The 25,665-nt window shown below is 31.9% G+C and overlaps 1 protein-coding gene across 1 annotated transcript; it reads left to right on the forward strand.

The window, feature by feature from the left end:
• The first annotated feature begins 489 nt into the window (after positions 1–489).
• On the forward strand, positions 490–957 carry LOC109122987 (uncharacterized). Its single transcript, XM_019221510.1, has one exon. The coding sequence runs from the start codon at positions 490–492 to the stop codon at positions 955–957; it is 468 nt and encodes a 155-aa protein (XP_019077055.1).
• Positions 958–25,665: the final 24,708 nt, after the last annotated feature.

Below are 25,665 nucleotides of genomic sequence, written 5' to 3' on the forward strand. Positions count from 1 at the left end.
AAGTAAATTAATATGCCAATTTTGAAACATTTTGCCTAAGATAAATCTGATAAACTTGGGTTTTAATGCAATCGAAATTTTAACAAATAAACCGAGTTTTCAAATATGCATGAAAAGATATGAAAAAACCTAAGTGCACTCATGCATTCATCTTACATTCGTTTCCTATGATCAAAAGTCTTCCAATACTCTTGATCTTGTTTTGATGAATTTCTGAATTTATACCTAAAATTCTTTACCTTTCAAACCAATTAGTCACTTAACCATGGTTTGTTATCATCAAAACCCAATTGGGAGAACCCTTGGGCTAACAATAATGATTTCCCAGATGAAGATGTTGCTGTTATGACTAGTCTATCAGGTTGGCGCATGTACTTTGATGGTGCAACCAACCATTCTGGATACAGGATAGGTGTTTTGTTGATATCCCCTCATGGTGATCACATTCCTAGATCTGTTCGTTTGGCATTCTCGGATTGAAATCCTACCATGAACAATATTGTTGAGTATGAGGCCTACATCTTGGGATTAAAGACAGCTCTTGAGCTCGGGATCATACAGATAGAGGTGTTTGGTGACTCCAATTTGGTGTTGAGACATATTCAAGGCCATTGGAAGACTAGAGATGTGAAGCTTTGGCCTTACCATGCATACTTAGAGCTACTGGTTTGGAGATTTGATGATTTGAGTAATAAACATCTGCCTAGAACGCAAAACCAGTTTTTTGATGTCTTAGCTACTCTAGCTTCCATGATTGATATTCCTACTGACACCGTTGTTCGCCCTTTACTAATTGAGTCGAGATCAGTTCCTGCCTATTGTTGTTTGATTGATGAGGCAGAGTTGGATGATGGTTTGCCTTGGTACCATGACATATATCAGTTTCTGAGACTTGGCATATATCATGAGGTCACCACGACCAAGGATAAGAGAGCCTTGAGACAATTGGTCACTTGATTTGTGATATGTGGGAAGACACTGTACAAATGATTGGTTGATGGGATGTTACTATTGTACTTAGATCGCGCTTCTGTCGATCGAGTGATGACAGAGGTTGTTCATGCAAGAGTCTATGGACCACATATGGGATAACATATGTTAGCCCATAAGATCATGAGGACTGGTTATTTCTGGTTGACTATGGAGATAGATTGTTGCCAGTTTGTTCAGAGATGTCCAGAGTGCCAGATTCATGGAGACCTTATTCACGTACCCCCTTCAGAGTTACATGCACTGACTTCGCCATGGCCATTTTCAGTATGGGGTATAGACATTATTGGGAAGATTTCGCCGAAGTCTTCCAGTGGTCATGATTTCATCTTGGTCGCCATCGATTACTTCACCAAGTGGGTAGAGGTTGCTTCATATGCGAGATTGACATCATCTGGGGTCGCTGGTTTCATCATATCACACATTATCTATCGCTATGGAGTCCCTCATGAGCTGATTTCGGACAGAGGAGTACATTTTAGAGCAGATGTTGACACTTTATTGCAGAGATAAGGGATCCAGCATCATAGATCGTTTGCATATAGGCCGTAGACTAACGAAGCGGTAGAGGTAGGGAATAAGAATATTAAAAGGATCTTACGAAGGATGATTGAGACTTCTTGGGATTGGTCGAAGAAGCTTCCGTTTGCATTATGGGTTTATTAGACTTCTTTTCGCACCTCTACAAGAGCTACACCTTACTCCTTGGTGTATGGTATGGAAGCAGTGCTACCACTTGAGATAAAGCGGAGATTGATGAAAGAAGATTGACGGTAGCAGATCATGTTTGTGCTTATCAGAGGAAGATGGCCCGTGCATTCAAAAAGCGGGTCAAGCCTAGACCGCTATAAAGAGGTGACTTGGTTCTGAAGGTCATCAAGGGATTGATCAAAGATCCTAGAGGGAATTTCAGACCTTATTTCATTAGGGAGCTGACCTTAGAGGGCATTGCATGGTTAATGGATTTAGATGGAAATCGATTCTCGAAGCCAACTAATGTAGATCAATTGAAGAAGTATTATGTTTGAGACTATGGTCGTAGGATGGGTGGCCATCATTTCGGTTAGTCATATACCTTGTTATATCATTTTGACATACAGACCATTGCTAGCCCATTGAGCCTCGCATATGCATCAAAGTTTTTCTTTCTTATTGCCTTGCTAACATTTCTATACCGAGATAGGGGCCCTTTAGTGTATGCATGCTTCATTCAGGAGTTTCATGAGCCTTGGGCCTACATATGCATATTTCTCTCATTATTTTTTCCTACCATCACACTACTGCATTTCATCACATCTCATTGGTCGTGTTCTTCATCCCTTCTTCTTTATCCTATCTACTACTTGTTTTGCTTCATATTCTCTCCACCTTGAGTGGTGATCCTCATCAGTTCATTACATGGAGGATAGTCATATCATTTTCATTATCTATCCCACGGACACTGATTCAAAGATCCTTATTTTGAGAAGGTCATCTCGTTAGAGAGATTTTTTGTTACCTTAGCACTTGAAAGTGTGTCTATCCATTATTAATATCATCTTTGGGGTTCATTTGTTTATGTTCAGGGTATGTGTATTTATATATGTGTAAAATAAATAAATAAAATGAAATAAAAACTGGAAAAAAAATGAATAATGAAAATAAATAAATAAATAAATAAGCACATGTGTGTATGTGCATAGTATTCTCCGTCATTGAGCAAGTATATTGATATCTAGGGGTCATTTTATCGAGTATGCTTATTGTTGAGAGTTTGTATGTGAGCTTTCTGAGATCCTTTCTTTCTTTGTATTCACTTTGTCATATTTCTTTGAGAGTGAGATGAGTGACCTTCTCCTAGGGACTCTATGTCATTGTCCCTTCCATCATTACATTCATTATTGATGTGACTTCACTCCATATTTGATTTGAGTTGATCATCACTTTTCTTTGTATATTCATTGTTTCATTATCATCCTTGTCATTACTTGTGATTCATCCCATTCGCTTCACCCCCTTGTTCTTTTTTTACACTGACCTATTCCAGGTTTGATATTTCCCCTACATCATTCTTATGCATCTCATTATCAGTTTGATTTGCTTCATCATCTCATTATTGATATTATATTCATATTCAGCACCTTCAGGTCCATGGTTCACGAGCTTTTCTATACATGTTCCATTTTATACATAAGGGCATGAGTTTTTTATCATTGGGTATTTGGGTCTAGTTTCCTTTCATTTCTATTACTTTATCACCCTAACCTACGTTACGTCCTATGTCTTAAGACCACCCTGAGGCCATGGGATTAGATGTCGTCTTCAACAGCCCCTACTTGGACAAGTGTTTGAGATTTGGTTGATATTTAGATATCATCATGCTTCCTCTTCTGGGAGACGCCTCTTTGACGTTTGGACCCAATTCAGTTGTGGATGTGGATGATTGGGATTGCATATTTGATGATGGATGACCCGATGTTGTCTGATTTTTCAATCTACCATACATCTTATGCCATACTGGGGCATATTCCCTTTCGGTTGAGATTTATAGATCTTCATGGAGTTGCATGCTTATCCCTAATTACAAGATACACGTCAAGACAATGATCTATTTGCTATCTTATTATGATCTCCTAGGGGAGTCTCTCTTGAGCCATTCAGTCAGACCTATAGTTTTTCGGCGTTTGGATGTCATCATGCTTCTCATTCTAGGAGACGCATCCTTGATCTGTTGACCCGATTCAGCTGCAGACATGGATGGTTAGGATTACACACTTGGTGATGGATGATTTGGTACCATCTGATTTTCTGACCTACCACACATCTGATGCCATATTGGGGCCTATTTTCATTTTGGTTAAGATTTGTAGATCACCATTGATTTGCATGATCATCCCCATTTATGAGATACACGTTGAGTTGATTATCTGTTTTCATTTTAAGATGATTCTCCGATGGAGCCTTTCTTGAGTCATTCAGTCAGGCTCGTACTTTCTGATGTTGTCGTGATTCTTGAATGGAGTTATCTCAGACGCATAGACTCCCATATCATCAATTCAGTGGAGTACATGTCAGATATCTTATACATTCCCATTTAGTTATTATTAAGTTATCAGGATAGATTTGATGCACTAGTTGCTATATTAGGGAATATTTCCCTTCTTTAGCTATAGAGATGATTGTTTTCTCACAAACTTGTTACAGTCTCTGTTACTCGGCCAAGGGATATTTATTTGCATTACTGGTCACTGTTTCAGTGATTTTTGCTGAGATGAGCCTTAAGTGGAGCACGACATTCAGAGTTTGACTGTCCCACTATCCATGATTCTTCAGTAGATTGTTATGTTGAGATCGTGGTAGTTACCCTAGCGGGCTATTCTCTTGAGACTCCCCATTGGATAATTCATTTGAGACGACGATGGATTCCTCCAACAAAGCATTTCGAGTTAGAGGCGTTTGACTTATTGTGACATCTTGTCAGGCATTGTGATCTAGTCAGATGGGTTGTGAGACTACATTTATAGTAGATTTGACCATTCCGACTTGCTAGTGGAGCACCTTTTGAGACTTAGGGAGCCTCTTTCAGACCCTTCCAGTGGATTGAGAGTTTTGGCGGCACACTACACTAGGGCATACTTCCTCTCTCATCATTTCCTGGCAGATCGACATTCAAAGCCGCCATATTTTCTCAGTTTCGGTGTTCAGAGCCATCATTCATTCTCAGTTTGGGCATTCAGAGCCACCATATCTTTTCAGTTTGGCCCTCAAAGCCACCATTCTTTCTTAGTTATGGCGTTCAGACCCATCCTCGCTTCTTAGTTACAACATTTAGAGTCATCTTTCTCAGTTTGACATTCAGAGATGTCAGTTCTCAGTTATGGCGTTCAGAGCCACTATTTCCTTACAGCTCGGCGTTCAGTCATCACTTCTTAGTTACAATGTTCAGAGCCATCCTTCTCAGTTGGGCATTCAGAGCCACCATCTCTTATCAGTTTGGCTTTCAGAGCCACCATTTCCTTGCAACTCGGCGTTCAAAGTCATCATCGTTTCTCAATTATGACGTTCAGAGACGTCTTTCTTAGTTTGACATTCAGAGATGTCAATTCTCAATTATGGCGTTCTAAGCCTTCATCTTCTTCAATTCGGCATTCAAAGCCGCCATCTATTCTCAGTTACAACGTTTAGAGACGTCTTTCTCAATTTCGGCTTTCAGAGCCACCATCTCTTTTCAATTTGACATTCAAAGCCACCATCCCTTCTCAGTTATAGCATTCAGAGCCACATTTTCAGTTATGGCATTCAGAGCCGCATTTTCAATTTAGCATTCAAAGCCGTTGTTTGTTCTTAGTTACGACGTTCAAAGCCGCCATATCTTCTCAGTTACGACGTTTAGAGTCATCCTTCACAATTTGGCGTTCAGAGCCACTATCTCTTCTTAGTTTTGGTACTCAGAGCCACCATTTCTTCTCAGTTTGGGCGTTCAAAGCCAACATCTTTTTTCAGTTTGGCATTCAGAGCCACTATCTCTTCTTAGTTATGGCATTCAAATTCATTATGCATACTCATTCAGGCATTTAGAGTCACCATTTTTCCTCATTTTAGAGTTCAAAGTCATTTTTCCTCTGCCTTATCATTTAGAGTCATAGATCTTGACATTCATATTTACTAGCATTGCACGTCTTGCCTTCACAATTTTACATTCGTCCTCATTTTTCCCACATTGTTACCTTGTGCTTATCATTTGTTCATCATGTCCTTCTAGATTTCCCCTTCCATTGCACATGACATAGTCCTTTGAGTTCACGGCACATATTTCGGTCATGTTGTTTGACACCCTACACTTAGCGTTCTCATGTAGTTCACATGGGGCAGTTCCCTTTGGACACATTCTTTCTTGTACTCCAAGGCGGTTCGACCGTTACTCATCTCTAACATTGATCTTCGAGTCACTTTTGGAGATATTTTAGAGGAAGTCTGGATCCATAGCATAGCTTTAGAGGCATTTTGAGAGTTACCCTTCTTTTAGGATTTTAAAGCCTTTTTTGTTCATTTGTTAGTTTGAGCGAGTTTGTGTTCTACTTGTGTACCTTTAGGGGTCTTTCTTTTTCTTCGGTAGAGTTCACTTTGTTTTACTCACTATTCACACTTTCTTTTCACTCTAGTATTCATATTCCTTATACTCATGAACTTTACTGAAAATGGACATATTTGTAAACCCTTTTTGGTTGGCCACCTCGAGGAGTAAAATATTTTTATTTATTTATTTATTTATTTATTTGGAGGAATGGGGGACGACTTCCATGCTCAGCTGCATGGGACACGTAGCCTTGGACGTGACCACCTCGCCATGGTGGTGGTTAGAGTTCCAGAGGAAATGATGATCTAAGCAGGCAGGGGAGCTGGTAGCAACTTGTGAGAGAATAAAAGTTGGACGAAAAAGACATGAGGTAAGAAGAATGGGTGAGCTGAAAAGGAAAGAGGTGAGCTAGCTACAGAGGTAGAGAAAGGAGAATTGGAAAAAAGGGGTTGTAGTGTTGTCTATGGGTGAGCTATTATGGAGGTAGAGAGCTGAAAACAGAGGGTGAATAATTGAGAGAGAAAAACAGAGAGTTGTAGAGGGATATTCGGGGAGAGAAAGAAGAACAGAAAAACAAGGAGAAATAGGGAAACCGAAGTAGTAGAGGGGACTTTTGGGAAAACTTGAAGAAACTTTGGAATCTAGAGCTTAAGGCTAGGCAATCCTTGCTCAAAGGGAGACGTTCAGGTACAGTCACTACATGTCTTGTACTCCCCCATTTTTACGCCATCCTACTCTGTTTTTAGCTTTGTTTGCGTTTCTTTGCAAGATGCTTGCAACCATGTTTTTATTTGTTTATTTATTTACTCTTCTAGCTATTTATATGAAAAGTCCATCATGGTCTCTCCCACTGGTTAGGAAGCTCACTGATGACCTATGAAATGGAGCTTCATTTAGCGTTGTTTTTATTTGTTTTGTTTTTTTTTTTTTTTTTTATGTTTTACTTCCTTGGTTTCCTTCCTATTCTTGTCTTTCTCTGTTATTGGTAACTTTTCAAGTGTGCATGAGTATGTGCCTCAACGGTTGATGATGTTGGAATGACTACCGGGCGTATTTCGAGATCTCGGTCTGTCATCTGAGAGTGTACCCTCTGAAATGAGTAAGAGGATATGGAATAGGTGGTCATCTCTCCTTCTTTGCCAACCAAAGATGAGACTGATTTATTTCTTGATGGGGATGAACTACACAAAACGGCAGGGCTTACTGCATGTTCCCCATTTCAGTAGTCGATTCCATCTCCCTACCCCCTCCCGTCTTTCAAATACCCATTTCCTACCCGTGCACATAGGAGTCATGCATAGGTATGACCAACCTCTTTCCAATTTTGCAGCTAAGCCTCTACTCTACCACATCTCACGTACAACTCGCCATTTTTTTTCACTAGCCCCAACCCACGCGCATGAAAACACTGGAACAATATCTTTATCCCCGTGTGTAATGGCCATCGGTTTGGAGGAGCTCTTAGATGCTCCAACCACCATGTCTGCTCTAGCGCTTAGATCGACATCAACAACTCCTTCCCGAGAGCTCTCTTCCCCAAGCACAAGTCTGCCATCATCAGTGGCGTCCCCTCCTCACTTATTGTTGCTCCCAAGAAGAAGCCCGTATCCCGTTCCGTCAAAACTGGTCTTCAATTTTCGGTCGATCGTATCGGCAGATACCTTAAGAAAGGCCATCATTCTCAACGCGTTGGAACTGATGCCCAGGTCTACCTCGTTACCGTGCTGGAGTAACTAGCTGCTAAGGTTTTGGAGTTGGCTAGAAATGCAGCGAGGGATAATAAGAAGAACAGGATAATCCCGAGGCATGTTTTGTCGGTTGTGAGAAATGATGAAGAACTTGGGAAACTTCTAGCTGGAGCCACAATTGCATGGTGGAAAGGTGATAGAAGTAGTTAAATGGTTTTGCCAGCACAATGCTTCTTTCAAAAAGCTGGTGGGAGCATCAAAAGTCATATTTCTTCAAAGGGGATATATTAACAGGTAGTTTTGGTATTTTCTAAGTTACTGCAGACAAGCTCTATAACCATGCAGAGCATTTCGTCTTTAATTTTAGGCACTGCAGACAACCTTTTGACCAAGTGGGAATTGATTCCAGCTTACAAGTATCGGCTTGCAGCCCACTACTTAGAGAATCGGTTATGCTTGGAGCTTACATTGTCGATGACAAAAACTGCTGGTGAGGTTGATCCCAATGTTATCAAGTACCCAGTTTCCAAAACCAATCTCTAAAATGAAGGCTCTTAGAGCCATTGATAGATTTTTCTTATCTATGAATCATTATATGGTAGTAAAATCAATGGAGGACTTTTGGGTAGGCCATCCCTGGGACATATATGTCCATATTCCTTTTTTATCCTTTATGCTCACATGTTATCACAATTTTTTTTTAAATGACTTTCAAAATTCCGGATTTTCAAATAATCTTATCTTCACTTCAATCTTCAAATAAAATTTCCAAAAATTCCGATTTCCAAATTTAATTCCCAATTTCCAAAATTTCAATTTTCACATTTATTTATTTAATACATATTATTTTCATTATTATTATTATTCTATTTATTTATTTTTAAATTTTCATCTTTAAATAACTCTTCAAAATTCTGATTTCCAAATTTAATTCCCAATTTCTAAAATTCCAATTTTCACATTTATTTATTTAATCATTGTTATTTTCGTTATTATCATTATTCTATTTATTTATTTATTTATTTTTAAAATTCCATATTTAAATAACTCTTCAAAATTCCAATTTCCAAATTTAATTCATAATTTCCAAAATTCCAATTTTCACATTTATTTATTTAATCATTATTATTTTCGTCATTATTATTATTTTATTTATTTATTTATTTTTAAAATTCCATCTTTAAATAACTCTTCAAAATTCCGATTTCCAAATTTAATTCTCAATTTCTAAAATTCAAATTTTCACATTTATTTATTTAATCATTGTTATTTTTGTTATTATTATTATTCTATTTATTTATTTATTTATTTTTAAAATTCCATCTTTAAATAATTTTTCAAAATTCCGATTTCCAAATTTAATTCCCAATTTCCAAAATTCCAATTTTCACATTTATTTATTTAATCATTATTATTTTCGTTATAATTATTATTCTATTTATTTATTTATTTTTAAAATTCCATCTTTAAATAATTCTTCAAAATTCCTATTTCTAAATTTAATTCCCAATTTCCAAAATTCTAATTTTCACATTTATTTATTTAGTCATTATTATTTTCGTTATTATTATTATTTTATTTATTTATAAAAAATTCCATCTTCAAATTTAATTTCCAAAATTCCAATTCTTAAATTTAATTTTCAAAACTTCAATTTTCAAATAATTTTTTAGACTTTAATCTTCAAATAAATTTCAAAACTCTAGTTTTCTTCCGAATAGTTTTAATTTCACTCTAGTTGTCAAATATTTTTTCAATTCTACATCTTTTCATTCTTTATTAGGGTTTTAGGTTGCTAAAAATCCCATTTTTAAATAAAGTTGTTGTCATTCTCATTTTGGTACACACTTATATAAATTTTCTTTGATTTTCAAATAATTTTATGTTTCTCTTGATTTTAAATAAGCAATACTAAATTTTTCATAATTTCAAAATAATAGAATTTGTGAATCTAATTCTTGCAAGATAAATTGGGCTTTGGTGGGGCCCCATACATACGAGTTTTCTCTTTTGATTGTCAACTGTTATGCTTAATGAATATTGTTTGATCTTTGTCTTTCTCTTTGATATGCATGAGATGATTTTATACTTGAGCTAACTTTGTTTCCATGATAGTGCGTTATTACTTGCTGCCAAGGTACACTCTCATTCCTACTTTGCCTATTTTCATACATGATTCATTTTATTATTTTATTATTTCATTAGTATCCATTGATTTCCTTATCAATTGTAACATTTGCCTCACCTTATTTAGTAGAGACCCGTTTTTAAGGGGCTTAGAGGGGTGCTATGGTCTTTCATCGTACCTTCCCAATAAGTAACCTAACCTCCGGATTCAAACTCGGTTTTTCATAGACCTGTTTTTCATTTAGGAGTCACACTTAGGGTTTTTCTTTCTTATTTTGTTTTTCCTTTAAAAAATAAAACAAAAATAAGTGGCGACTCCAAGTCTTTTTCTAAAAGTCAAATTTTCAACAAATAAAAAAAAAAGTGAGTCGCGCCATCAAGTGGGAATGCATTGAACGAAATGCGGGGTCCATAGACACTACGTAATAAAAAAAAAAAACAAGATTTATTATTTATAATATAATTTTCATTTTCATTTTATTTATTATATTCTTGCATTATAATTTCTGAGCATTAGGGTCAAGTGTCTCTTGCATTGCATATTAGGAGTTGTACGAAATATTTAAGTCATGAATCACTTGCAAGTAAACAAATTGATCATTGTTGGTTCATGGACTTAGATAATGACTTTTGAAATTTTAAATGATAGCTTGAGTTTACTACCTAATTAAGCAAAGGTTAGTCCAAATGTCTTCCTTGGTTTTCAATCCCAACTAAATTTCAAACTTTTTAGTACTTAAATGATGAATAAAAAAATTAACCATGATAATAAAAATAATGTTATTAATTTAATTTGATATAAATTTTTATATTTGTATTTTTAATATAAAATATAATTTCATAAATTCTCTAAAAGGAAAAAAAAGTGATAAAAATGAATATGGAAAATTCTTTTTCAAATTAGCTTTTCGAAAGTTAAATTACAATGGACAAGGATAGACTTTTATTCCTTTCACATGATTTTTTTTATTTTTTTTATTTTTTTATTTTAATCAAATAAATAAAATAATACTCAAAGTTTTGGAAATTTCCACTTATCATTATCATACTTAGAGGGATAGGAAACAAACTCATTATAATACTCAAAGTTTTTAAATATCTTAAGGAAAGTTTATCCAATTTTTACCCGACTTCTAAAATTTAATTAGGACATAATTTATCATTTGTTACTCTAAAATTTCTCAAATTTGATGTGCATTATAAAACTCTCAAATTAGAATTAAATTCTATTCTAAAACCATTTGTTAAGAAACTATTTTAACGTACCCCAAGATTATGTTTTCAAGACTCGCTTTAAGTATAGTTTTATTTTTATTTTTTTTATCATGTATTTAATTGTTTTTTAGTCTTTTTATTTATTTTTAATTTTTTTTTCAACTTTTTTTATAGTCATCAACATAAAGTTTTTTTAAGTGCAGTTTATGTTTTACATCAATCATGTAATTTTATATTTTTATACAAATCAATACAATTAAACAAAAAGAATTAGAAAAATGGAAATAAATAAAATCTACATATTTAGAAATAAAATTATGTCTTTAATCCACTTATAATTTTATAGAAATTAGGATCACTAAGCAAAAAATATTTTTAAAAAAAGTAAAAAATCAAGAACAATTAAACTCCATGTATTTATAATTGAAGTTATATATTTAATTCATTGATAGTTTTATAAAAATAAGAATGCTTAACAAAAAATAATTGAAAATGTTAGCAAAAAAAATGCAAATAAATAAATTGTTGGCCAAATAATTAAAATTGTATCTTGTGGAGGCAATTAAAGATTCTCAATCTTGTGAAGAAACCACTTTACATGAACAATGGACTCCATAATATCAACAGTGTAAGTGGTCATGCACTTTTTGTGATTTTCAAAATCAATTATTGATGATAGCATAACATGTCTAACAACTTTTAACGTGATCTTTCTTTATAAAATGTGTTTCATTAGTCACTTTTAGTATTTATAAGTCTGAAGGATGGTAAAGTTTAAGATAAAGTTTCTTTTCTAATTATTATTATTTTCCCATTACTATTATTTTAATGCATGTTGTACATGAGATATTGGTGTATGCTAAAACAAATACTTGCTCTATCCTATGTAGCCGTTAACCCTCCATATCCCTAATTTTTGTAGGGTTAGTTTACTATGATCAATATCTCGTATAAAAAGGCACCATTATCCTTACAATACTTGATATATTAGAGGGATAAACATTTGTTTTTTATTTTAAAATCAACAAATAAAAAAGGCATCATCATCCCTACAATAAATATAAAGGGATAAACATGAGTAGTTAATTTAGGGTTAGTTTAAGATGATCAATACCTCGAATAAAAAGGCAAAATGTCGTTTTGATTTTGTTTGAGTTTGATGATTGGTTTGATAAAATGCAATTTAGGTTCACAACCTTTGTTTTTTTATTAAATAAGTACTTGCTTATTGGGATTTGATGACACAAAAATTGTGAATGTCATAAAAAATGGATTGGTATATTTAACAACAAAAAAAAAAAAAAAAAATTATGGGTCAATTACTATAAAGTCCAAGGAAAACGAGAAGAATTAATTAAAATTTAGAAAAAGTTCCAAACAAATTCCATTTCGTAATTAGCCATGGTTGAAAGTCTTAGCATCTTGTATTAGTACGGAATGATATGTAAAATATGTTAAATTAAGAATTCCAAAATTTTTAAGAGAATTTTTAAACTTATAAAAAAAAAATACAATTATATAGACTAAAAAGTTAATAAATATATAAAGAGTGAAAATTATCCATGTATAGTGGTAGAAGTAGAAGATATTTTTTTATTTATCACCTCATACTAAATATTAGATAAAACTAATAAAAAAGAATCTATTTTTATAATAATTTTTTTAAACTAAATATTTTAAAAATTATTTTCAACCATTAAAAAACAATCATAAATCACCTTTAAAAATATAAATATCTTTTCTATCAAATTTATTCTAAATAAAACCATTAATAAAAAAACAAGATTTTTATTTTCATTTGAATAAACAAATTAAAAAAATAAATATATTTTTAATTACTTTTATCCATTAATTTTTCATTTTTAGATTAATATTTATATTCTATATATTTCATATAAACCTAGATATTTATAATTATTTAATATATTCCTAAATACCCGGTCAAAAAAAGCTCCCCCCCATTTTGGTCAAAAACCTCTCTTCCATTTTGGTTAAATACCTTTCTTCCATTTTTCTTTTAACACACTCATTCCTTTGCAAAATACCTCTAAGGACTCTCTCTCTCCCATTTCTCCTTGACACACCCATTCCTCTACAAAATACCCCTATAGACCTCCCTCTCCAATTTCTTTGCAACAAACCCATTTTTGCATAATATCCCACCTCTCAAACAACTTCTCACATCTTTCCATGATACCCAATTCTCAACAACATACCTAGTTCTTTGAAAAATACTCCTTTCATGTCTTAACGAAACTTCTTATGAACTTCTTAAATCATATTGAGGTTTGAAGGCATTAAACCAGACATAAATTAATTATACAAGGATGCCAAAGCTTAGATTTGGAGGATTAAAATACAAATTAAGACATTTCCTTCTAAAGTCCTTTATTTTGGTGATTTTTTTATTTTCTCCGCCAATTTTGACTCAATAATGAGCCTAATATTGACCATGACCGAGATGGATACAACTCAATCAAGTCATACCAATGGTCGAAATTTTGAACCCTGACTCTACTAGAAATGTTGGATCATAGGATGGTGTTTACATTGCCAACCATGGCAAAGCCAAATTAAATTGAAATTTTCTGAAAAAATGTGGTGATGAAATTTTCTGAAAAGATGTAGTGAATAAGTAGAGGGCAAGTCATATGATTGTAAAAACAAAAATGTTGCAGAATGATTCAGGCAAAGAAGGATCATGAATTGATCAAGAAAGGTGAAGAAGGTCAAATGATTACTAATATCCCTAATGATAGAACTAGTGATTACTAATTTCCCTAATGATAGAAGATAACCTGTTAAAAAATACATCAAAAAGTATGAACTTTTGTTTGGTTTTTATTTTTATTGTTTCTCTTCTACATAAAATTATTATTTTCTAATTTTTTTTTTCAATAAGAAAATGAATTCTAAATTAAATAAAATTTAATGTATTGTATTCATTAACAAATCTAATAATTTTTAAAAATAATTTGAAACTTAAATAATAAACTTATTAATACCATATTTATGAATAAAAATTGGTTTATAATGACTCTATTATTTCTTTTATAAACATAATTATACTTTGATAAGTTTTTTCACTAAATAAATGAACTTAAAATCAAGTGACATTTTTTATTGATTTTATTAATGAGTTTAACAATTTTTAAGAATAATTTGGAACTCAAAAATAAATCTAATCATTAAAAACAAAAATCATAGAGGAAAACCGATCCAATTAATCATAGATTAAATCAAAACATTCTATAATATTATATTCAAAATTGAGTACTAAATGTGTGTATATGTAATAAAAAAACTTGGCTTATTTATATGTTAAAAAAGTAAAACTTTATTCATTATTCATTTTAAATAAAATACTATTCACAAATAGTATTATTCATTTTTAACAAAAAATAAAATAAAAATGCAAAGATGTTAACATCTTTACGCTTCTAACATATAATAAAATAGTATATTTTCTACTTAAAATAGTATATTTTCTACTTAAAATAGTATATTTTCTACTAAAAATGTAATTTATGATTTTATTATAATATTACTATTTATGTTTTACTAAAAATCATTTATTTTTTTAATTTATTTGTAATTACAAAATTCTTTTCATTTTCAATAAGCCTCCAATCAAATTTAATTAATTAATATTATATAAATTGAATTTCAAATATTTTTACAAAATCAAAACAATTTTAAAAAATTATCCAAACAAGTTTTTTTTTTTAAAAAAAAAATCCTTTTATAAAAATAATTTTCCAAATATTTTTATTTTTATAAAACATTTAAAAAAAACCTTTTTTTTTTTTTTTGTTCTTTAACTTAAATACAATTTCTGAAAACAAACATAAGAAAACATGATCAAACAAGAAATTAAAAAAAAAAAATCATTAAAGTACTTGTTTGGCTTATATTAAAAATGAATATTAAAATTATTTTAATCTTATAGCAACTTTTGTTTTACTAGAATAAAAAAATTGTTTCATAATAAAAAAAAAATATAGGGAAAATGGGTTTTCAAGCACTAATTTGATAATATAGAAAAATGAACTTCAACTTTTATAAATTGGTTTTATCTTCATTCATTTAAAAATATTTTAAAATATATACACTTTTTTCTAAGTCAAATAATTATTTCCTAAAATGTCATTTTACTTAATAATATTATATAAAATTACCAAAAAAAATTAATTTATTATTTTAATTTGATGAAAGTATCTTATAAATAAATATATTATAAATTTTTTATTATAGAAAATGAAATACAAATCATTTTGAGAAAATTCTCCAAGATTCTCAAGTGATAAATAAAATATTTTTAATTTCTTAATTAATAATTGATTTTATAGTCTGTATTATATAAATCCACTCATTTTCTCAAATTTTTTAATAAAATTGAATAAAATTTTAATAACACTTAACTTGAATTTGATTTCATATTATTATAAATTAAATTTATAAAATTTTTATAAAATAAAGGTAAGGTATTGTTTTTAAAAACAATATAAATTATTTCATCCAAACAAGCTTTTTGTTTTTTTATTTTTTTTAAAAACTATTTTTTAACCATCTTGCCAAACACTTTTGTTTTTTATTTTTTATTTTTAAAAAATGTTTTTTGTTCTCTATTTTGAAAACAAATTTTAAAAAACACCACCAAATGGGGCCTAAGTGTCTTCTTGCTTTTTTCATTGATAAATATTTTATGAGTTATTTTATATTTAGTTCAAGAATAGAAGGGAGTACCCACATGCCAAGATGAAAGAAAAGAAAAAGGGGAAACAAATGAATCCATTTGTATATATCTATATTTTTATGGAATATTTATCATTTTTTTAAGTAGCTTATTAAATCAAAATAGTTATCCATTCACAATTCAATAGTCTCACCTATGGTTGAACTATCACATCATAAATTACAAATAAGTATAAAATTTTAAAATATGTATAAAAAAATTAAAAATAACAATATTTATTTTTCATCTTTGATATTATCAAAATTTAATTATAATTAAATATAAATATATTAATATTTTCAATTTTATTAAATAAAATATGTATGATGTTTGAATTTGAAGAAATAAATTAAGATAGAAGAAAATTATTTTACTTATAATTTATTTTACTTATATTCCATTATTTTACTTGTATTTTTTTTCCATATTAATTATTATTAAAATTTTCAATAATTATGTTATTTTATTTTTGGTTTGCAACTATTGAATGCTAATCATGGTTGGAATAGAGCTTTTAAAAGCTTCACATAATGTAACAAATTAAGAGATTATAATTTATTAAATAATATTCCAATTTCATTTGTATCTATTCTTATTCTATACACTATATTTTCTGAGCATTTTGACTTGCATTTCTTATACTGTACATGACTTAAATGCATTAAGAATTACACGGAAGATCTAAGTCATGAGTTTCTTACAAATAAATTATTTGTTCACAATTGGTTCATGGATTTAGACAATTTATTTAAGGTTGTAGTGTACTACCTCCTAATTGAAGGGATGACTAGTCTTAGCCATCGAGATGAGATTCTCATAGTAAGTGCATTAGTGTGTATGATTGCACATTAGATAAAACCTATGGTGAGTCATGATGTAAGGTTGTTAGTTTTATAGAATTCATTACAATAGATTTTCTTTCTATTTTCAAATTCTTGTAATTAGTTGTAACTTCCTATTTTTGTTGTAATTCCCTAATTCTAGGATTGTTTCCTATTTTTGTTGTAATCCCCTAATTCTAGGATTGTTTCCTATTTTTGTGTTTTAGGTTTTGTGTATATATATATATTCATTCTTAATCAATGGAAAAGTCAAGTCATTGTTTCTCAATAATCCTCTCTCTACTTCAACATGGTATCAGAGCCTAATCTTCTTGGGCATATTTTCTTCCCTTTTTTTTTCCTTCTCCTCAATGGCTCTGGTGCATCCTTCTCTTCCACCAACGATCCTATCACCATCTAAAACTCCCAAGATCCTCAACATCCCTTCCTTACAATCAATCTCTCCAATATCACCAAATTGTCATCGACCAATTATCTCACATGGAGCCTTCAAATCCAATATCTTCTTGAAGGTTATGAACTTCATCACTTCATTGATGGCGCTCATACTCTACCACCAGAACTACACAATTCTAAGACCTTTTCTGCTTCAACCACAGCTTCATCCACCCATCAAAATACCCATCCCATGACCACTAAAGCCAAAAACAACATCCACAAACCCCTAACCAAGATGAATCTCACTGTTGTCATTTCTCAACCATCAGACATTGAGCCTCATACTATTAACCAAGCCCTCACTGATCCTAAGTGGAGACAAGCCATGAATGATGAATTTGATGTTCTTGTTTAGAATGGAACTTGGGAGCTTGTTCCATCTACTTCTATGCAGAATCGTGTTGGATGTAGGTGGGTTTTTCGTATTAAAGAGCTTCCTGATGGCTCTATTAACAGGTACAAAGCTAGATTAGTTGCCAAAGGTTTTCATCAGCGACTTGACGTGGATTATCATGACACATTTAGTCTGGTTGTTAAGCCAACCACAATACGACTTGTTCTAAGCCTAGCAATCAGTAAAGGTTGGCAATTGCGAGATGGATGTTAATAATGCCTTTCTTCAAGGCCATCTTTTCGAAGATGTCTACATGGACCAGCCTCCAGGATTTGTTGATAGAGATAATCCAACACATGAATGCAAATTAAAGAAGACTATATATGGACTCAAGTAGGCCCTACGGGCTCGGTATCTCGAACTTCGCCAGTTCCTCATTGAGTCTGGGTTCACAAACTCTCATGCGGACACTTCTCTATTCATTCTCCACTTAGGTGACATTACAATATATCTACTTGTTTATGTGGATGACATTATTATCACAGGTACCAACACCAATATTATTCAGCACTATATTGACCTCCTGGCACAAAGTTTTCAATTAAGGATCTTAACGCCTTGTCCTACTTTCTCGGCATTGAGGTTCTTACCACTCCATCTAGTGTGTTGCTTACTCAAAGGCGCTATATCTCTAATCTTCTTGCCCGGAAAAAAATGTCTGGTGCAAAACCTGTTGCTACACCACTTGTTAAAGATGGAAATCTCACACTTCATTCAAGTACAACTCTGACTAGCTGCACAGAATATAGAACTCTTGTTGGCAATCTACAGTATCTTTGCCTCACTCGCCCAGACATATCATATGTTGTTAACAAGCTATCTCAATTCATGCATCACCCGACGTCTGAACATTGGAATGTTGCAAAACGATTGCTTCGATATCTATGTGGCACATTGACTCATGGATTATTTCTTCATAAGGCAAATACACTTTCTCTTCATGCCTTCTCAGATGCAGATTGGGCTGGTAACAAAGACGACTATACCTCTACGAGTGCCTATATTGTCTATCTTGGTCGTCATCCAATTTCTTGGTCATCCAAGAAACAACATATAGTTGCTCGGTCATCCATAAAGGCTGAGTATCGATCAGTTGGCACTACTACTTCATAAATCAATTGGATTTGTTCTCTTCTCACAGAGTTTGGCGTCACACTACCTACACCGCCTGTTATCTATTGTGACAATATTGGTGCCACCTATTTCTATTCTAATCCAGTCTTTCATTCGTGCATGAAACATATGGAAATTAACTGTCACTTTATTCAGGATCAAGTTCAATCAGGTGCTCTTCATGTTACTCATGTTTTCTTAGCAAATCAACTTACCGACGCTCTTACTAAACTGCTTCCACGAAGTCGCTTCCAAGAATTACGGGTCAAGATTGGCATCTCCTCCAGAGCTCCATCTTCATGGGGCATATTAGAAAATTCATTACAATAGATTTTCTTTCTATTTTCAAATTATTGTAATTAGTTGTAACTTCTTATTTTTTTTTTGTAATTCCCTGATTCTAGGATTGTATCCTATTTTTATTGTAATCCCCTAATTCTAGGATTGTTTCATATTTTTGTGTTTTAGGTAGATTGTTTCCTATTTTTGTGTTTTAGGTTTTGTGTATATATATTCATCCTTAATCAATGGAAAAGTCAAGTTATTGTTTCTCAATAATCCTCTCTCTACTTCAATAATTAGGTAATCATGACTTCACAAAGTTGTCATGTTGTATTATTTCTCAACCTTGAGAGAATATTATGGTTGAGCCAAAGTTAGTAGTGACTTTGGCTTACAAGTAAAATATAAAGTGATCATATATTTGCTATGGATTGAATTATTATTGACTAAAGTTGGCAGCAATAGGTATTTTCAATAGAGACACCATGAAATCTTATGAAAATAATACAGTATGTCCCCTTAGGTAATTTTAAGGATGTGTGTTCAGGTAAACTATAGTCATAGTAGTTCCTTAAGTAGAACTTGACATTAGTTCTTGATGAACCAAAATATGTCAATTGATTACATAATAAGAAGATCTAAAACTTAAGGATGATAAAGGTCATCTTAAAAGGTTGATAGCTTTAATTTTGTTAAATTATGGACATTAGTTCATGGGAAAATTGTATACAATGAATGACAAGTTACAAACCCGAACACTTAATGTCTCGTTGTTATTTATTTAAGGTACAAAAATGTAGTTGACTCTATATAATGAGATATTGGGTCAACTTCAGAATTGAATTATAAGAGAGACAATATCATCTTATGGGTCCTAGTGGTCTCTGTTCAATAATTTGGAATTGAACTTATGTCTTTTAAGTAAATTAATTTTAATAAATATACATAAATAAATATCCATGAGAAAAACAAGATATTAAATTAAAATTTTAATTAAAAATGAATTTTACTTATTCTATTTTTAAATTCCATTTATTTGATTGTTAAGAATATAAAAATACAAATCATAATAATCTTTGTAACATGTTTTTCTTTATATCTTTTGTATATTAATCAAATATAAAAAATTATAAATATATTTAAAACAAATCATTCATATATCATCATTATTTTATATCATTAAATACAATTAAATTAAATAGACTATTATTTTTAGTATTAAATATGTTTTCAAATTAACATATTATTGTCAATCATTACAAATTTTATCACACATATATTATCGTATTTAATAAAAGAACTTTAATAGATGTAATATTGCTTTCTTATGATTTTTTTTTCTAATGTTTGTATGAGTTTTGAGTAATTTTCACATCGATAAATGATGTATTGATAAAATAAGAATGTATCTATAAAATATTGATATTTTTATCTTGGAAAATTCTATGGTGCCGAGGGGGGTACCATGCCTCAGATTTTTTGTAGCCGTTGGATGAAAGATATTAAATCTCAGCCATTCAAAAGAAAAAGAAAAAATGAAAAAAGAAAAACTGGCTACCTGTTGTTACTTGTTGTCTCCCCCTCTCAGCCCATTTTCCCGTTTATTCTCTCTCTTCCCTCATTTTCTACCTGTTCTCTCTCCTTCTCAGCCACTCTTTTCCCGTTTTTCCCCTCTCTTCTCTTCCATAGCCGAGCGTCTTCTCCTCCATGGTTGGCTGTGTCTCGTGCTCTCATCTCCACACTTCTCCATAGGTTCATGGTTGGTTGTCCATGGTTGGCTATGTCTCGTGCTCTCATCTCCACACTCCTCCATAGACGGTCGTCTTCTCCTCCATAGTCGGTTGTGTCCCCGTGCTCTAATCTCCACTCATCCTCGACAGCCGGGTCGAGTTTCCTCTCTTCATTCAAGGAGTGTCCAGTGCCAAATTTATCACCAGCCCGCCTCCACAATCACAACCCTCTCTCAATCTTCACTCACAATCTCATCATTTTCCAAAACCCACCTCAAACAACTCCGGAATAAACTCAAAACCAACCTAAAACCCAGAGTCTACTCCAAAAAAAAAAAAAATAATCCTATCTTCGGAAGAAACCTAAGAGGTAAATATGAGACAATGAAGAAATGGGTGAAAGAAAGCACTAAAGAAGGAAATAGAGACCCCTCTCACCATTAATCTTCAGTCGAGTTTCTGTTTTCTCCCTTTTTTACCGAGTTTCCCGATATTTTCCTCTTTTTTCCTCTCTTCTCCAAGTACTTGTGTTTTCTGCTCATCTCCATCGGCTATTATTTTCAGGTGCTTTAAGTTGTCTTTGTGTATTATTGGATGTTTTTGTGTTATTGGGTGTTTTCGGGTGAGATATTGTAGTTATTTCGGGGGACATCTTTTCGAGTTCTGGCTTTTTTAGTATCCCCTCTTATTATGTCCATATTTAGTTTTCATATTTGGGGTTTTTTCGGGTTTTGAAGTAAAGAGTACGATATTCCCGCTCCCCCCTCCTATCCTTAACCCTTGTATTTTGTTCATATTTTATATTTTGTTTAAGGGGTGTTTTCGGCTTTTAAATTTCGTGGTTTGAAGACCTGAATTGAAGACATAGCTGGAAGAAGAAGAAGAAGACATGTAGTACTAAGAGAAAGAAAGCTAAAAAGGACACAATTTTTTGTTAATCGAAAGGCGGTTGTGTCGTAATTATTTGCCGAGTTCTATATCAAGGAAAAAAAATGTGAGTATTGATAATGTGTTTTACAATATTGTAGCCATTATATTTCATGCTTTTTGTGATATTTATGGATTGATGACATTGATGAAAATAATGTGGTTAGATCCATAATTGGAGATTGAAAATAATTGATATGCTAATTTTGTGACCATTTAAAATGTACATAGATTTAGGGAGGATTTTGTAGTGGTGGTGAAAGTATGTTTGATTTATTATATTTGAAATCATATTATAAAAATTGACTTAAATGATTCGATTTAATTTATAGGAGCTAATGCAATGTTGTTGAAGTTGTTCGAAATCCAAAGAGGCCTATTGGAGCTTGGATACATTATTAGTAAGGAAAAATAGAAACATGTAAAAGAATATGTTTTTCAATGTATTTTTTGTGGTTGTTATAGTTAAATTTGTTTGAAATTGTTTTGTAGTAACGATCAATTGGCCATGATCAAAGAGAAAGATAAAGGGGTTAAGATAAATGATGATGTAAGGAGTAATATTGTTGTGTCTAATATAATTACATTTTAAAATTAGAATTTAAAGTATGTGACCAATTAATGTAGTTGAGGAAAAAATTGGGCAAGAAGTGGAATGAACTTTCAAAAGTAGAAAAATAAGATTTCATGGCAAAGTCCAAAGAAAGTTCAAAACAATATTCACTTCAAAAGGGTGTGGTTCCAAAGGTAATTTTTTTGTAATGAATATTTAATTTCATTACTTATGTATTTGTTGGAAATTATATTAATTTAAACATGTTTGATGTTTGTGTATTTTTTCAGTTATATCTTTAGACTCGATGCTCACCCGAGCGAGTGATTAGAGTTATTGAAGAATTAGAACCAAAGTAAAGAGCAGCCATAGAAGAAATAGGTTTTGGTAGCCTCTTGCAACTTCGATGTAGGAAAATTGATCATGGGTGATGTTTTTGGTTGATAAATAGTTTCAACCCGAACACTTATATGTTAGAGTTGTATAATACTTGTATCAAATTATCCTCCGTTGATGTTGAATTTATTATGGGATTGAGGGCAAGAGGGTTGAAGATTGGCATGAACAAAGATGTTAGCCATAACAATGATTTATGTAAAAAATATTGTGATAAAAAGGGGCGATTGCCATTAGTGATGTTAGAAAATCAAATTAGGGAGGATAAAGAAGGTGGAAACGATTTCAAAATTTGTTTTGTATTATTTGTGTTGGGTGCATTATTGTGCCCAACAATGAAGCTTTTTGTGAAACGTTCTTTCTTACATCTTGTGGAAGACATCGATTCAATAAAGAAGATGAATTGGGCTGAATTTGTGTTGTCTTATCTTGTGCATGGGATTGAAGAGTTTAAGATGAAACAACAAAGTGGGGTTTGTGGTTGCTTATTATTTTTAATGGTAATGTCCTTGTAATTAATTGACATTAGAGTGAATTTCGAATTTGTTATAATAAAATTTGTTAACTAACTATATATGTGTGTCAAATATAATCACAGTTATTCTACCACGAGCATATATCGTTTGAAGAGAAATTCCTACCATTATATACTCGACCTTGTCCTTGTATTACTGCTTGGGGAGATGATGAAGTACTGGACATGAAACGAAGATTGAAAAAAGTCGGTGGATATGCAAATGACAATGTAAGTTATAGTTTCAAAAGTCTTTTAATATTGGTTTAAGTTTTTAGTGATTTTTAATTTGATATGTGTTATATTTTGATGAATATATTGTAGGTCAAAATATGGGTGATACAAAATGAGATAAGGGATTGTGTTAATAGAAATGTGATGACAATGGAGAGGGAGAATGATGAGGAGCAGAAATTTGAAATCAATCCAAATAAAGATGTTATTAAACGAGTACGTTTTACAATATTCATCGTGAGTATCAATATTAGTAGTGAACCTTTGTATTATTATGTTATTAATGAAGTTCCTATATATCACTAGGAACACAGTCGGAGCTTAATGGAGATGGATAAAACCTTTGAACAATTAAAGACACATCTAATTGATTTGTGTCATGGTGCAAGTAGTAGGTGTGAAAAAGTTTTGATTGAATTTGAGGATAAATATACTACATTGAAAGGTCTCTTCGTTGGATCAAGCAGAAAACCTTTGAGAATGCACGAGGAGGGAACAAAGAATGACATTCTCTCATGTGAGAGAAGCTTGGTAGATAAGGACAATAAGAATGGAAATGAACATTATGTTCGCACTTTGTCAATTGAGAAGTTATGCACTGAGGACTTGAATGGAAAGAATGAAGATGCATGTGCTACATCAATTGAAGTGCATATCATTCCAGACGAAAATGTAGATATTTTACCACTTCCAATCAAAAGGAGTAGAAGAGATTATGGAAAGGTGTGTATCATACAAAGAAAAAAATATTTTCTTTACAACTACTTAACCATTACATAGTAAATAGATGTATATTAATGGTATTTTCCATATTAGGAACCATTACGAGCACTATGTGGTTATCCCGATCATGTCATGAAAACACGTACATCAAGGGAGAGGAAACCAAGTAAATTCAAGGTCTCCCCGTTTGTACACAATTTAAGGAAGATGGGAAAACGTCAAGCATCAGAGGTTTAATACAAATAGTTTAATATCATGTTCTTATTTTGGATACTCAACATATATAGGTAATAATTATGTCCTGTTTTCGATTTAGTCAATCCCCATGTCCATTCGTGAAGGCGTGGTGGATGGTCAATCATTCAATGTACTTCAATCTCTTGTTGCTGATTATGTTTTCAATAAAGCATTGTCAAAAAGGTTTGTAGTGTCTAGAATATTAAAAGATGTCTTGTTACAATTTTAGCCTTCATATGCTTCCAATTTAGTAAAGAATGTTTTAACATATTATTATTTTAGTGAGCTTCTTGTTGACTTTGATCATGAACATGGAGTTCGTGGAGATTTTGAGTGTTTACGCCCTAGACAAAATTTGATGGATGTTGTAAGTACCTACTTCATTTATTTCAATTGCGTGCTAAATTAATTAAATTAATTTATTGAAGTTATTGTTCAACAACAGGTAATAAATCTAAAAGCCTCAAAGCTAAATTATTTTCAGAGGCAATTTATAGGCATTACAAGTATAAGATGTTATCTTCCCACGACATTTTCAGTAAGCTCATATTTCTCTTCTTGTTTACTTACGTATTAAGTACAATATACTAATGTTCGTATTATGTTTTATTATTAGCAAATGATTTTGTGCGGGAGTCCTCATCCTTTTTTTGATAGAAAAACATCCATCGTGAGTAAGTACATTAGCGAATTGGATGATTGCGAGAAGATTAGTAATTATTTCTAATGTTTAATTGCATATATGAAATTTAGAATAGATATTGTTTTCACCTATAATATAGTAGATTTTTTGTGCCTCAACTCATATATATTGTTTTTCTAACGTTACAACTATTTATTCCAATGCATGAAGAATGCCCCGGTCATTGGTATCTGTGCATCATTGACTTCAAAAACTCTCATATCCAAATTTTGGATTCATTACGATCGAAGAATTGAGACAAGTTCCAGTTTCAAAGTGTCAAAATAGTGGTATGCTTTCATGTTTATATTTTTCTTGTATTCTATTTTGTTCTCTCTTCCATATTTATTAACACTTTCATAATAAATTAGGTTGAATTTTGTCAAATGTTCTTCAAACTGTATGACATAGGGAAAGATGTCTTCCAATTCTCCATTGATTGGGCTCTTTCGATTCCGACCCAAGAGAATGGGTTAGTATGAATACATAACTCACATTACTATTGTTTATCTGAGCTATAATTATACAACCATTCAATAAGTTTTTTTTCTTTTCTTTTATTTTTCTTAGGTGGGACTGTGGAGTGCATGTCATTAAACATATGCAGACATTCAACAATGGTGATTCCATGATGGTCTCTGACTTATGTAATTCTATTAAACTACGTCGGGAAATAGCAAGTGACTTAGTTTTACACGAAGGCAATAGAGAAAAACAAACCATCGTTGCTATTGTTTGTACAAAGACGTCGACACGAGCAATGAAAAAATTATTATTATGATATTTTTC

This window comes from Vitis vinifera, chromosome 8, assembly GCF_030704535.1.
Source record: "Vitis vinifera cultivar Pinot Noir 40024 chromosome 8, ASM3070453v1".
Taxonomy (NCBI): domain Eukaryota; kingdom Viridiplantae; phylum Streptophyta; class Magnoliopsida; order Vitales; family Vitaceae; genus Vitis; species Vitis vinifera.

Excerpts from the sequence above, each read along its gene's own strand:
- LOC109122987 (XM_019221510.1), top strand. The coding sequence starts at position 490 with ATGAACAATATTGTTGAGTATGAGGCCTACATCTTGGGATTAAAGACA.